At 35.4% G+C, this 14360-nt stretch overlaps 1 protein-coding gene across 2 annotated transcripts in view; it reads left to right on the top strand.

Annotated features, from left to right (window-relative positions):
- LOC111154879 (ubiquitin specific peptidase 53) overlaps positions 1-14360 on the top strand; it is a 67466-nt gene that overhangs the window by 35976 nt on the left and 17130 nt on the right. For both annotated transcript variants that reach the window (XM_022514817.1, XM_022514825.1), the window contains 4 exons: positions 498-603; positions 1419-1565; positions 2406-2555; positions 14061-14223. In XM_022514817.1, the coding sequence (XP_022370525.1) occupies positions 498-603; positions 1419-1565; positions 2406-2555; positions 14061-14223 (566 nt within the window). The remainder of the gene's footprint in view (positions 1-497; positions 604-1418; positions 1566-2405; positions 2556-14060; positions 14224-14360) is intronic.

The following is a 14360-nucleotide window of genomic DNA, read 5'->3' as shown; positions in this document are numbered from 1 at the left end:
CATAAGCCTGACCTAAATAGTTTTGGTTTTGACTTCTGCATTAATCAGCAAAGGAGCCTTCTGTTAGCTGAAAATGATAACTTTGTTTCTGAGAACTTTAGGCCAGAGGGGAAGCCTTTCCAACAATTTGTTGTTCTTGTTAGGCCAAAATTTAAACTCAAGTCCCTATTTGTTAAATAATAATGTAAAAGAAACATTTGACTTAGAACTACCTCCAGACAGAACTAGGATCATCTTATTACCTCGTTCATGTAGTTCCAAACGATGGTAAAATTTAGTGTTATTTTGTTCTTGACCTAATTTTTTTCATCATAAGTTAACCTGCCAAATTTCATAATTTTTCACTCTACGAAAATTCACTTTATGGTTAATTTTTCAAACAACCTGTTTTAAGATATAAAATACCCATATTGATAACTTAATATTCTTCATGCATAATTTGTTAGATCTTTCTAAAGTTCAAGGGACAAATTTGACACTGCTCCTTTGTTTTGTAGCAACGAGGTAGAAAGAATGATGGAAAGGCATGAACGTTTTAAGCCTGAAATGTTTGCAGAATTGCTGCAAGCAGCAAATACAACTGATGACTATAGGAAATGTCCTGTAAGTATAATTTGGAGAATATTAATGTGCCTTTATGCTTATAAATTTGAAAATAGATATTCAGAAATTACCATGTAAATACTAACTATACATGGGCTTGATTTTAAGAATTTATTTTTTCAGTATTATATTAGGCAACTCTTTATACCAGGTGAGCTGTTTGAGCACTATTTCTTTAAAAACTCTTCGTGAAGGATTTAAGTTAGTGTATGCTGATTTTTTTTTTCTTTTTGAGAGAAAGAGGGCGCACGTGTGCATGCAAGGAGGGCTGGAGGGGAGGGGTAGAAGGAGAGGGAGAGAGAGAGAATGTTAAGCAGACTCCCTGCTGAGCATGGAGCCCTAGGTGAGGCTTGATCTCAACCACCCTGAGATCATGACATGAGTTGAAATCAAGAGTCAGGCACTTAACTGACTGAGTCACCCAGGTGCCTCCTGATTATTTTTTTTAAGTTCTGAAATCTATCATTTGTTTAAAGAGAAAGTTTTTTATTTTCATTATAAGCACTACAAATGGTACCATTCTTTTCTAATGTAATATTATTAATGACTTCAGTGTTCTATTTCTCATTTTTTTAGATTGAATTCTTATTATAGCAGATTTTAAAAATACCAAAGGAAAGTACTTTGATTAAAACAAACTTACCATTTAATCAATAATTAAGCAAATAGCTGGATAAAAGTGAATTTTAGTATTCTGAACAAAGAATTTTCTGATATATGTGAAGGTTGTTACTGTTTAATACAAACTGTAAGGTATTACTTATGGTATACCTATTTCAGTAATTTCAAAATGTGCCTTTTGTGTTTTTCTTTAGAGTAACTGTGGCCAAAAAATAAAAATTCGCCGTGTTTTAATGAATTGCCCAGAGATTGTTACAATTGGTTTAGTATGGGATTCTGAACATTCTGACTTGACCGAAGATGTTGTTCGGAATCTAGCAACACATCTTTATCTTCCTGGGGTATCTCAGCTGTTTTCATTCTCTTCCTTTCTGTTTTTAAATTATTATAAACGTATTCATATATTATAACACACTTTGTTTTTCAAAACTAAATTTTCTTTCTAAAGGAAATAGTATTCAGATATAATCCTGATAAAATTCATCAAATCGAGCTAACTGGAATGCCTTTCTTGCATAGACTGGGAATGACTTTCAGTTATAAACTGTCTCATGCTCTACTTTTGTTTCACTCTAGAATGATGATAATGATGTGTGTGTGTGTGTGTGTGTGTGTGTGTGTGTGTGTGAGTGTGGTAATGACAAAATATAAATATTAACCTAGAAAAGTAAAGAGTCAAAAATCATCTACAGTTGGGGCGCCTGGGTGGCTCAGTGGGTTAAAAATCATCTACAGCACTGATCTCTGTATGCTTATTAACATCTTAATATTTGATTGGTTTATATTACAATTAAACTTTTAGATAATGAACTTTCAGATAATATGTTTAATGTATGTTCAAATATGTGATTCAATGAAAAATTATTGGGAATTGTGTAATTTATCCCACATTTCCAGTTTATGTATATAAAGTGTCAAGATACTGGGTTACTGAACTAAGTTGTAGTGAATTCATTTTATTGGAGGAATGCTAATAGCTATAGTTAATAGTAAGTAATAGTTAATAATAATTCGGTTCAGTCCAATCTTAGTGGTACCTTCTGTACTAATGTAATATTGGATTAAGGAAGCTTGCATAAGAAATTTTTTCATAGATAGTCAAATACCTGACTCACCAAATTATTGTTCCTTGTTTTTTAAAAGATACAGTATTAAATATATATTTTTATTTTTTTGAACAGCTTTTTTATAGAGTTACTGATGAAAATGCCAAAAATAGTGAACTTCATCTAGTTGGTATGATCTGCTACACCAGCCGACATTATTGTGCCTTTGCTTTTCATACCAAGAGTTCCAAATGGGTATTTTTTGATGATGCAAATGTGAAAGAGGTAAGTTGACACTTTCACTAACCAGGATAATTATTGTGACTTCTTACTTTTTAGGAATAAATGAAATAATAATATAAAATGTATATTATGTAGTATTATTATGTAAAATAATGATTGTATGTAAACATTTCTTATATAAAATAATAAATGACCTTAATGATAATAACATTGTTAAGTTCATACTTCCTTTTATTAATTTTTGAAATCTGGTTTATTTTATTTATTTATTTATTTATTTATTTTTTGAAGATTTTATCTATTTATTTGACAGACAGAGATCACAGGCAGGCAGAGAGAGGGGAGGGGAAGCAGGCTCCCTGCCGAGGACCCTGGGATCATGACCCGAGCCAAAGGCAGAGGCTCTAACCCACTGAGCCACCCAGGCGCCCATGAAATCTGGTTTATTTTAAAGCCAATTTTTAAACCAGTCCATTTCCAGAATAATAAAAAAGTTGACAAATAAATGTTAGAATGTAAATATATAACTGTCAGTGATCCATATGTCTGGTACATTTTGTCTGATACATAGTTGCTCTGTGAATTTCTTTGTGAGTGATTCACAGTTGCTTTATATAATTAGTGATGAAAATCTGCTTATTTTTTAAATTATTATGATTGCTTTTTTAGACTTTGAATATGGTATTCAGAATTAGGTAGGGTTACTTTTTCTTTTGGTCAGTAACTTATTCAAACATCATAATATCTAGAAAACTAGTGAATAATAGTTTGTAATAAGGACTATTTATCAGAATCACCTTTGGAACTTTTGAAAAAAATGTGTATCTGCCTGGACTCTTAAATTCTCAATTCAAAGGTATAGAGGCCAATACCTGATTTTTTTTTTTTAAGTTCTATAGGAGATTAAGATTTTGCCACATATGAAAACTATTGATCTTGTCAATACTATGCCTAGGTTTATTGGCTTTGAGAATCCTATTATTAAGCAGTAAATGGATTTAAAAGTACAAATTATTTCATTGTGCTAAGCAAATGATGTACAATTCCATTTCCTTTCATTTTAATGTATAAGAAAGGGCCATTTATCATCATTATGAATTACTAAGTCGGAAGTTCAAATATTCAGTATTTAGTGGATTTCTAATTGTTTCTTTGAAGGATGAACTGCTATGGAAATAGCCCTTCCACTATTAAAAATTAGAAAATCAAATAGACAAAATAACTTTTTTAGACATTGGCCAGCAGGCAGTTGAACAGAAAAAAGGAAGCAAGAAGAGCCCTACGGTTATTCCTGTTTACCACCTACAGGTAGTTTTTATAGTGCAGGGAGGCGGGATTCAGATAAAGCAGTCTCACCGAGTTGAGGAAACCGAAATTGGAGTTCAGGGAGGCTAAGTTGGCTAAAATTCGCTGGACAGATTACCAGAAAGAACACTGCACAGAGGGAAAGTTCTGGAGATTGGCAGAGGGGTCACCTTTAATCTTTGGCTGAATAGTGATCTGACATTGTGTTGCCAAACCTGCACAAGGTTGAGGAAAGAATTACTGGAAAGCAGAAGGCCAGGCAATTTTCAAAATTCATATAGGGCTAGGAATAGTTTGCATCCACACCAGCAAGAATATAAAGATGTTGCAATGCAAAGAGCAACAGATAGAATCCTCAGAAAAGCATCACCTTAATTGTGGGGCTAAATTATACCTAGACTGAATACTACTCTGTACCTGACATAAAAAGCTTAAAATGAAGCCTTCAAAGCACCAGGATGGTCCTACATAATTTAACAAATGCCAGAATGAAGTACAGCACTTTTTAAAGGAACACAACAAAATTTACCCCAAAATAGAAATTTCAATATGCCATTTGCTGTTGAGGATAAGGGAGAGAAACAGACTTGTCACACTGGGAAGGCAACATTTGGCTTTGAAAACCAGAAGGGCCAAATTTTGCAAGTTCTAACAACCAGTAGGACTTAATAGTAGCAAACTGAATCCAACAATACATTAAAAAGAAAATCAATCACCACAGTCAAGTGGGATTTATTCCTGGGTTTGCAAGGGTGATTCAATATTCACAAATCAGTCAACATGATACACCACATTAATATAAAAGAAAGGATAAGAACCCTTTGATCTTTTCAGTAGAGGCAAAAACATTTAACAAAGTACAGTATCCATTAATGATAAAAGCCCTCAACAAAATCGGTTTAGAGGGAACATACCTCAACGTAGGAAAGGCCATATATAAAAACCCCATAACTAACATCATAATGGGAAAAAACAGAATTTTTCCTGTGTAGTCAGGAACTTAACAGGGATGTCCACTCTCACCACTGTTAATTTAACATAGTACTGGAAGTCCAAGCAATCAGACAATGAAAAGAAGTAAAGCAATCAGACAATGAAAAGAAATAAAGGCATCCTAATTGGTAAGGAAAAAGAAAACTTTATTTGCAGATAACATGATATTCTATATAGAAAACCTGAAAGACTCCACCAAAAAATTGCCTGAACTGATACACAAATTCAGTAAAGTCACAGGATACAAAATATACAGAAATCTGTAGCATTTCTATATACCAATAACGAAGCAGCAGAAAAAGAAATCAAGAAATCAATCCCATTTACAATTGCATTCAAAACCATAAGGTACATCAGAGTAAAAGTAAGCAAAGAGCTGAAAGACCTGTACTCCAAAGACTATAAAACACACATGAAAGAAATTAAAGATGACAGAAATGGAAAAACATCCATGCTCATGGAAGGACAAATATTGTTAAAATGTCCTTACTACCCAAAGCAATCTACACATTTAATGTAATCCCTATCAAAATACCACAAGCATTTTTCACAGAGCTGGAAGAAACCATCCTAAAATTTGTATGGAACCAAAAAGACCCCAGATTGCCAAAACAACTTTGAAAAAGATAAGCAAAGCTGGATGCATCACAATTCTGGACTTCAAGTTATATTACAAAGCTGTGGTAATAAAACAATATGGTACTGGCACAAAAACAGACATAGACCAATGCAACAGGGTAGAAACTAGGAAGGGAACTCAGAACTATATGGTCAATTAGTCTTGATAGCAGGAAAGAAAATGCAATGGGAAAAAGACAGTCTCTTCAACAAATGGTGTTGAGAAAACTGGACAGCAACATGCAGAAGAATGAGACTGGACCACTTAAACCATACAAAAAATAAATTAAAAATGGATTAAAGACGTAAATATGAGACTTGAAAGCATAAAAATCCTAAGGGAAAACACAAGCAGTAACCTCTTTGACATTAGCCATAGCAACTTCCTTTTGCATATGTCTCCTGAGGTAAGAGAAACAAAATCAAAACTCTTGGGACTTCATCAAAATAAAATGCTTCTGTACAGCAAAGGAAACAGTCAACAAAACTAAAGGCAGCCTATAGAATGGGAGAAGGTATTTGCAAATGACGTATATGATAATGGGTTAGTATTCAAAATGTTTACTAGCAAATTCTCTTTCTGTCTCTCTTCCCCTCTCTCTGCCCCTCTCTCTGGCCCCAACACACAATCCTAATTATGATACAATCTGAGGTTTTTTTATTTTGCTACTTTTTTGTGCCCTTATCTGTTTCCTTTCCTTTTTCTTTTTAACCTGGCCTAACAAGGGATTTTCTGCACTAAAAAAAATAAAAGATTTTTAAACACATAGTTTTAGTTAAATTCCTTGGATGAGAGTCTTTTTATACTAATAGTAGGCAGGGGAGAACTTTGTCTCAAATCCCTACCTCTCTGTACCCAATCCTTCACCATAACCACCATCATTCTCCACATTACTTTGCATAAAGTAGGAATTGGAGAAAAATTTAATTAATCTCATTTGAATTCATGGTAAACTCCATTATCTATCATGTTCTGTAAGTATAGTAGTTAATATATGAAAGCATATAACCAGTATCCAAAGAATTTGAGTACAGTAAAATACACAGAACTAAAACTTTAGTAAATTTGCTTTGGGTTAATTGAGAAAGACTGGCTACCTCCAAATGTTCATGAACGGGAATGCCAACATATAAAGTTCTGATTAATATAACACAGATAATGACTTACACTGTGAAATTCGATGTAAATGTGTTAAAGATTACTTTAAGATCCTTAACTGTGTTAATGAAATTGGTAGCTGCTGCTGACAATAAGAACTTCAAAAAATATCAGAAGATATTATTGCTCTACAGAAACAACTGTACCTTTAAAGATATTTCACTTGATATAGATAATACAAACTTTGTGCACTGACACTACATCAAATATAACCAGTTTTTAGTATCTACGTGTATTCCAATTGAAGGATGCTCTATAATATTCATTATAATGTATTCAAAAAACCTTTTAATTATTTTTTTAAGTCACAGCCACAAATAAAGCAAAAACAAAATTTTAAAAGTAAAAAAAAAAAAGAATTTATAAAACTCACCAAAATGAATAATCCAATTAAAAAAATGGGCAGAAGACATGAGCATTTCTCCAAAGAAGACATACAGATGGTCAACAGACACATGAAAAGCTTCTCAACATCACTGATAATCAGGGAAATGCAAATCAAAACTACAATGGAGTATCACCCTCACACCTGTCAGAATGGCTAAAATCAACAACATAGGAAACAACAGATGTTGGTAAGGATGTGGATAAAGGGGAACCCTCTTGCACTGTTGGTGGTAATGTAAACTGGTGTACCCACTCTGGAAAACAGTGTGGAGGTTCCTCAAAAAGTTAAAAATTGAACTACCCTATGATCCAGCAATTGCAGTACTAGGTATTCAGCCAACGAACACAGAAAAACTAATTCAAAGGGATACGTGCACGGCAGTGTTATCAATAATAGCCAAATTTTGGAAAAAGTCCAAATGTTATCGACTGATGAATGGATAAAGAAGTGGGTTGGATATATGCATGCATGCAATGCAATATTACTCAGCCATAAAAAATGGAATCTTGCCATTTGCAATGAGATAGATGGAGCTAGAGAGTATTAACCTAAGTGAAATAAGTCAGAGAAAGACAAATAGCATACAAAACAAACAAGCAAAGGGAAAAAGAGATAGAGGCAAAACTAGAAACAGACTCTTAACTGTAGAGAATAAACTGATGGTTATAGGAGGGGAAGGGACAAAGGAGTTTACTTGTGATAAGCACTGGGTGTTGTGTAGAAATGCTGAATAACTAAATTATGTACCTGAGACTAACACTGTACGCTAACCAGCTGGAATTTAAATAAAAACTTTAAAAAAATTAAATTACATAAACACATACACACACACAGTTGCTCACGATACATATGTGGCTTGCCTACCATTTTCCTTATGATACTAATTCAGAAATGGAGGTAGAGAAAAGGAGGGAATAAGGACCCCCCAGGCAAACTTTGACATATAAATTTAACTTGAGGGTCTCCACATCCCTTTTCTTCTTCCTTTTGCCCAACTGTGATGTGTCCCTCTCCCTGAGAGCTCCTGTCCTCTATGACTCCACAACTGTTGATGCTCTCCTCCAGAAAAAGTTGAGTAGGTTTATTTCCAGGGTTGGTATTGTATTTTTTGGTGTTTTGACTCTACCAAAATTTTTTTTAGCAGCAAGGTCAAGTGAAAGGAAAATAGGTAGGTCCAGGAAGATCTACAGAGAGCTACCAAGGTCACACCATATTGTAGTTGTTCACCTTACTTACCTTTAGAAAAAGTCATGAGAAAAGTAAATCTGACTCAGGTGTCTTAATATTAGCAAAGAAACTCAATAGTACTGTCACAAGGACTATGTAGGATGAGGACTTCTCAGGGCTCATTTAGCAATGAATGATTCCACAACCCAGAGTAACTCCTGGGTTTTTGGGTGTATCCACTACTATATAGTGCCCTAGTGCCTTCTGGGAATACATTAAGGGCAGTCTGGAAAGCTGGCATGGCAAGGTGAGACGAGTATTCACAGCATCTTCTTGCCTCACAGGAGAATCCCCTCATGGGCTTCTCTTCTCTCCTGTGACATGAAGCGCATTTCGTTTTGGCTCATCAGGACCTGAACCTTTATAATACACATCAGGACTTGAGTAGCCAGAGAACCTAGCTGAAGGCAGACAGCTACTGATCATAGGAAGAGAGAGAGCAGGCATGGAAAGAAGAGAAGGGTGAGAGACACCATAGCCTTCCAAGTCTGAGTCTGTAAAACAAGGTCTTTTTGGAGTTTGGGATGAAAGAGAATTTGGGGTCCAGCCATAGGTATGAAAGAAGGAAAGAGATCAAAATGAAAAAAAGAGTTGCAAGGTTTTTGTGTGCATGCATTATTAGTTGTAATTGCTTTTTTTTGTGTGTGTGTGTGTGTGTGTGTGTGTGTGTGTGTGTGTAACTAAAATAAAGATTTAGTTTTTTATTAAATAAAAATCCTGGAATTAAAAAAAAAAATCTGTGGGCTCTCCAGAAATAGACCCTCAACTCTATGGTCAACTAATCTTCGACAAAGCAGGAAAGAATGTCCAATGGAAAAAAGACAGCCTCTTCAACAAATGGTGTTGGGAAAATTGGACAGCCACATGCAGAAAAATGAAATTGGATCATTTCCTTACACCACACACGAAAATAGACTCAAAATGGATGAAGGACCTCAATGTGAGAAAGGAATCCATCAAAATCCTTGAGGAGAACACAGGCAGCAACCTCTTTGACCTCAGCCGCAGCAACATCTTCCTAGGAACATCACCAAAGGCAAGGGAAGCAAGGGCAAAAATGAACTATTCGGATTTCCTCAAGATCAAAAGCTTTTGCACAGCAAAGGAAACAGTTAACAAAACCAAAAGACAACTGACAGAATGGGAGAAGATATTTGCAAACGACATATCAGATAAAGGGCTAGTGTCCAAAATCTATAAAGAACTTAGCAAACTCAACACCCAAAGAACAAATAATCCAATCAAGAAATGGGCAGAGGACATGAACAGACATTTCTGCAAAGAAGACATCCAGATGGCCAACAGACACATGAAAAAGTGCTCCATATCACTCGGCATCAGGGAAATACAAATCAAAACCACAATGAGATACCACCTCACACCAGTCAGAATGGCTAAAATTAACAAGTCAGGAAATGACAGATGCTGGCGAGGATGCGGAGAAAGGGGAACCCTCCTACACTGTTGGTGGGAATGCAAGCTGGTGCAACCACTCTGGAAAACAGCATGGAGGTTCCTCAAAATGTTGAAAATAGAACTACCCTATGACCCAGCAATTGTACTACTGGGTATTTACCCTAAAGATACAAACGTAGTGATCCGAAAGGGCATTTGCGCCCGAATGTTTATAGCAGCAATGTCTACAATAGCCAAACTATGGAAAGAACCTAGATGTCCATCAACAGATGAATGGATAAAGAAGATGTGGTATATATACACAATGGAATACTATGCAGCCATCAAAAGAAATGAAATCTTGCCATTTGCGACGACGTGGATGGAACTAGAGGGTATCATGCTTAGCGAAATAAGTCAATCGGAGAAAGACAACTATCATATGATCTCCCTGATATGAGGGAGAGAAGATGCAACACGGGGCGTTAAGGGGGTAGGAGAAGAGTAAATGAAACAAGATGGGATTGGGAGGGAGACAAACCATAAGTGACTCTTAATCTCACAAAACAAACTGAGGGTTGATGGGGGGAGGGGGGTTGGGAGAGGGGGGGTGGGGTTATGGACATTGGGGAGGGTATGTGCTATGGTGAGTGCTGTGAAATGTGTAAACCTGGCGATTCACAGACCTGTATCCCTGGGGATAAAAATATATGTTTAAAAATAAATAAATAAATAAAATAAAAAAAAAAAATCTGTGGGCTCAGTGTGAGAGAGGCCAAGAGTGAAGAACCATAGGAAGCTGGGTCCCTACCCTTAAAAATGATATTCAGTAAATTATTAGGTATAAAGTAGTACAAATTCAACTCACAATGAGATTCTATATCTCATGTGTAAGAATAGCTAAAACTAAAAAGACTGACCATACCAAGAGTTGGTGAAGATGTGAAATAGCTAGATCTCTCACAGAAGAGTGATGGAAATACAAAATGAACAGTCACTTTAGAAAACTTTATGAATTTCTTATGACTTAAACATGTACTTACCATAGATACTAGTAATTCCACTCCTGTAAAAACACACAAAACTTGTACTTGAATGTTTATAGTAGTTTTGTTCATAATAACCAAAACTGGAAACAACTCAAATGTCCATCAACAGGTAAATGGATAAACAAAGTGTGGTATAACCATTCAATGGAATATAATACTCAGCAGTAAAAAGTAATGAACTATTGATACATGCAACATTGTGGAAAAATCTGAAAAGCAATATGGTAAATGAAAGAAGTGAGACATAAGAAACTATGATTCTGCTTATTAAAACCCATGAAAAGGAAAAAACAAAGTGACAGAAAGTAAATCATTGGTCCAGTCACTGTAGAGGGGGAGCTACTTGATTCTATGTATATATTTGGCAGAATTCGTTGACTGGTATACTATAACTGAGTAGTTTTATTCCATGTAAATTCTACTCAATAAACCAAAGAAAAAATTTGGGTATTCTAAAATAAACACTTTGCTCATATTATAGTACTTTTATATTACAGTTTATCAGCAAGTTCTACCTTGAATCAGTGTTTAGTAATATTTTGGCACTCCTTTCTATCTACGTAGTTTAAATGGTCAAAATTTGAAGGAAGAGTTGGATGTATAGTCACTCTGAGGTTTAGATTTGTTTTGTTTTCAAATTACTCTAGTTCCTCAAGTATCTCAGATTCCAAGGTAAGAAGGTTAAATAGCTAAATATGTGTGGTTTGAGAAAGCTCCTTAGGACTTTTAAAGATCTCTTCTTTATACCAAAGCCAATATTCTAGAATGCTTTGTTTTATATTTGGTTGGTTTTTGTTTTATTTTGTTTTGAATCAGTTTTTTAGAGGTATAGTTTACAAACATTAAAATGCACCTATACATAGGTATGGACAAATGTGTACACACCTATGTAACCTACACAGTTATCACCCAGAAAATTCTGTCATGTCCCTTTACTGCCAGTACCCCCCACACCCTACCCTGGGCTCCAGGAAATCACCGATCTCACTATAGATTAGTCTGGTTCATTCTATAATTATGTAAGAATGGTGTCTCACAGTCTCAGTTCTCTGTGTTTGTCTTCCTTTACCAAGCATAATGCCTTTTAAGATTCATGTTCTGTTAGTGGTTCATTTTTATTGTTGTGTTCCATTACATGCCTATATAACAATTTATCCATTTACCTTTTGAATTATGAATAGTTTTTAAGTGAACATGATTTTTTTTCCCCATTGCTCTTAGCTAATACTCAGAAGTGGGGACACCTGGATGGCTCAGTCAGTTAAGCATCAGATTCTTGATTTCAGCTCACGTCATGATCTCAGGTTCTTGAGATTAAGCCCCACGTTGCATTCTGTGCCAGATGTGTTGCCTGCTTAGGATTCTCTCTCTTCCCCTCTGCCCTTTCCCCCCAATTAAAAAAAAAAAAAAAAATATATATATATATATATATATATAAAGATATTCAGAAGTGGAACTTCTGGGTTGTATAAGTGTAGTTAAACTTTATAAGGAACTGGCAAAATGATCTTCATAGTGATTATAACAATTCATATTCCTGTTAGTGTATGAGAATTCCAGTTGCTCCACATTCTCAGCAAAGTTTTATGTTGATAGTCTTTAATTTTAGCCCTTATAAAGTACAGTGTTATTTCAGTGTGGTTTTAATTTGCATTTTACTTATGATTAACAATGTTTTGAGTACCTTTTTGTGCTAATTGGCCATTCTTTCGTTTTTTTATTTTTGATGAAGTGTATTCAGTTGTTTGCCCATTTTAAGTTTGATCATCTTCTTATTAGTGAATTGCAGGAATTCTTCATTCTGCACACCTGTCCATTATTCGATGTATGTGACTTGTTTTCTTCATTTTCTTAATGGTAACCTTTAAACAGCAGAAGTTATTAATTTATTTTTATATGAATCCCATTTTATAACTTTTTTCTTCTGTGGTTTGTTTGATGTCCTATCTTCTTTTGTTTTATTTTTCTAAGAGAGAGAGAGAGTGTGTGTGTGCATGTTGAAAAGTAAGGGGAGGGGCAGAGGGAAAAGGAGAGAGAATGTCAAGCGAGCTCCACCTTATCACAGAGCCCTGGACCCATGATCCCCAGGTCATGACCTGAGCCGAAATCAAGAGTCAGATTCTCAACCAGCTGAGCCCCCCAGTTGCCCCTGTTTGATGCAGTAAGAAATCTTTACCTTCTCGAAAGTTGTTAAGATTTTCTCTTTTGTTTTTTTCTATAAGCTTTAAGCTTTTGTGTGACTCATTCTGATTTAATTGTTGTGCTTTATGTGTAGTGGTGTCAAACTTCATTTTTTCATATGGCCATCCAGTTGTTCCAGCACCTTGTTGAGTAGACTCATAGTTCTCCATTAAATTACCTTTAAATTTTTGTCAATCAACCTTGTACGTAGAAAAGCTTTTTAAAATTTGATAATCTAAGATGCTGGCGAGGATGTGGAGAAAGGGGAACCCTCCTACACTGTTGGTGGGAACGCAAGCTGGTACAACCACTCTGGAAAACAGCATGGAGAGTCCTCAAAATGTTGAAAATAGAACTACCCTATGACCCAGGAATTGCACTACTGGGTATTTACCCTAAAGATACAAACGTAGTGATCTGAAGGGGCACGTGCACCTGAATGTTTATAGCAGCAATGTGTACAATAGGCAAACTATGGAAAGAACCTAGATGTCTATCAGCAGATGAATGGATAAAAAAATGTGGTATATATACACAATGGAATACTATGCAGCCATCAAAAGAAATGAAATCCTGCCATTTGCAATGACATGTATGGAACTAGAGGCTATTATGCTTAGCGAAATAAGTCAATTGGAGAAAGACAACTATCATATGATCTCCCTGATATGAGGAAGTGGAGATGCAACATGGGGGGTTTGGGAGGGTAGGAAAAGATTAAATGAAACAAGGTGGGATCGGGAGAGAGACAAACCATAAGAGACTCTTAATCTCAAAACAAACTGAGGGCTGTCAGGGGGGAGGGGGGTAGGGAGAGGGTGGTGGGGTTATGGACATTGGGGAGGGTATGTACTATGGTGAGTGCTGTGAAGTGTGTAAACCTGGGAGTTCACCGACCTGTACCCCTGGGGCTAATAATACGTTATATGTTTATAAAAAAATTAAAAATTAAAAAAAATAAAATGAACATCAAGCAAAAAAAAAATTGGTAGTCTAAATCTTGATATAGTGTGTACAATTTTTCTCAATTTTTAATAATGTTGAAAAGATGTTTATTAGACTAGTTTAAAACAAAAGTAATCCTATAATATGAACATTTAACTGCTAGTGTCTGAATTCCTTAAAATTTTTTAATATACAAATTAATTTAGTCTCTGCTATTCAAATATGTAACACATTGATTTTACGATTTTGTCTTGCTTTTATTCATTGTGGTTTTTTTTTTTTTGAAGGTTGGGACTAGATGGAAGGATGTGGTCTCCAAATGTATCCGATGTCATTTCCAGCCATTGCTTTTGTTTTATGCAAACCCCGATGGCACAGCAGTTTCTACGGAAGATGCACTTAGGCAGGTCATCAACTGGTCACATTATAAATCCATTGCAGGAAATATGGGTAATTTTTTTTTAAAGATTTTATTTATTTATTTGACAGACAGAGATCACAAGTAGGCAGAGAGACAGGCAGAGAGAGAGGGGGAAGCAGGCTCCCTGCCGAGCAGAGAGCCGGATGCGGGTCTTGATCCCAGGACT

Source organism: Enhydra lutris, unplaced genomic scaffold, assembly GCF_002288905.1.
Source record: "Enhydra lutris kenyoni isolate GAN:26980312 unplaced genomic scaffold, ASM228890v2 scaffoldscaffold3, whole genome shotgun sequence".
Taxonomy (NCBI): Eukaryota; Metazoa; Chordata; class Mammalia; order Carnivora; family Mustelidae; genus Enhydra; species Enhydra lutris.
This window is presented reverse-complemented; position numbering and strand designations above follow the sequence as displayed.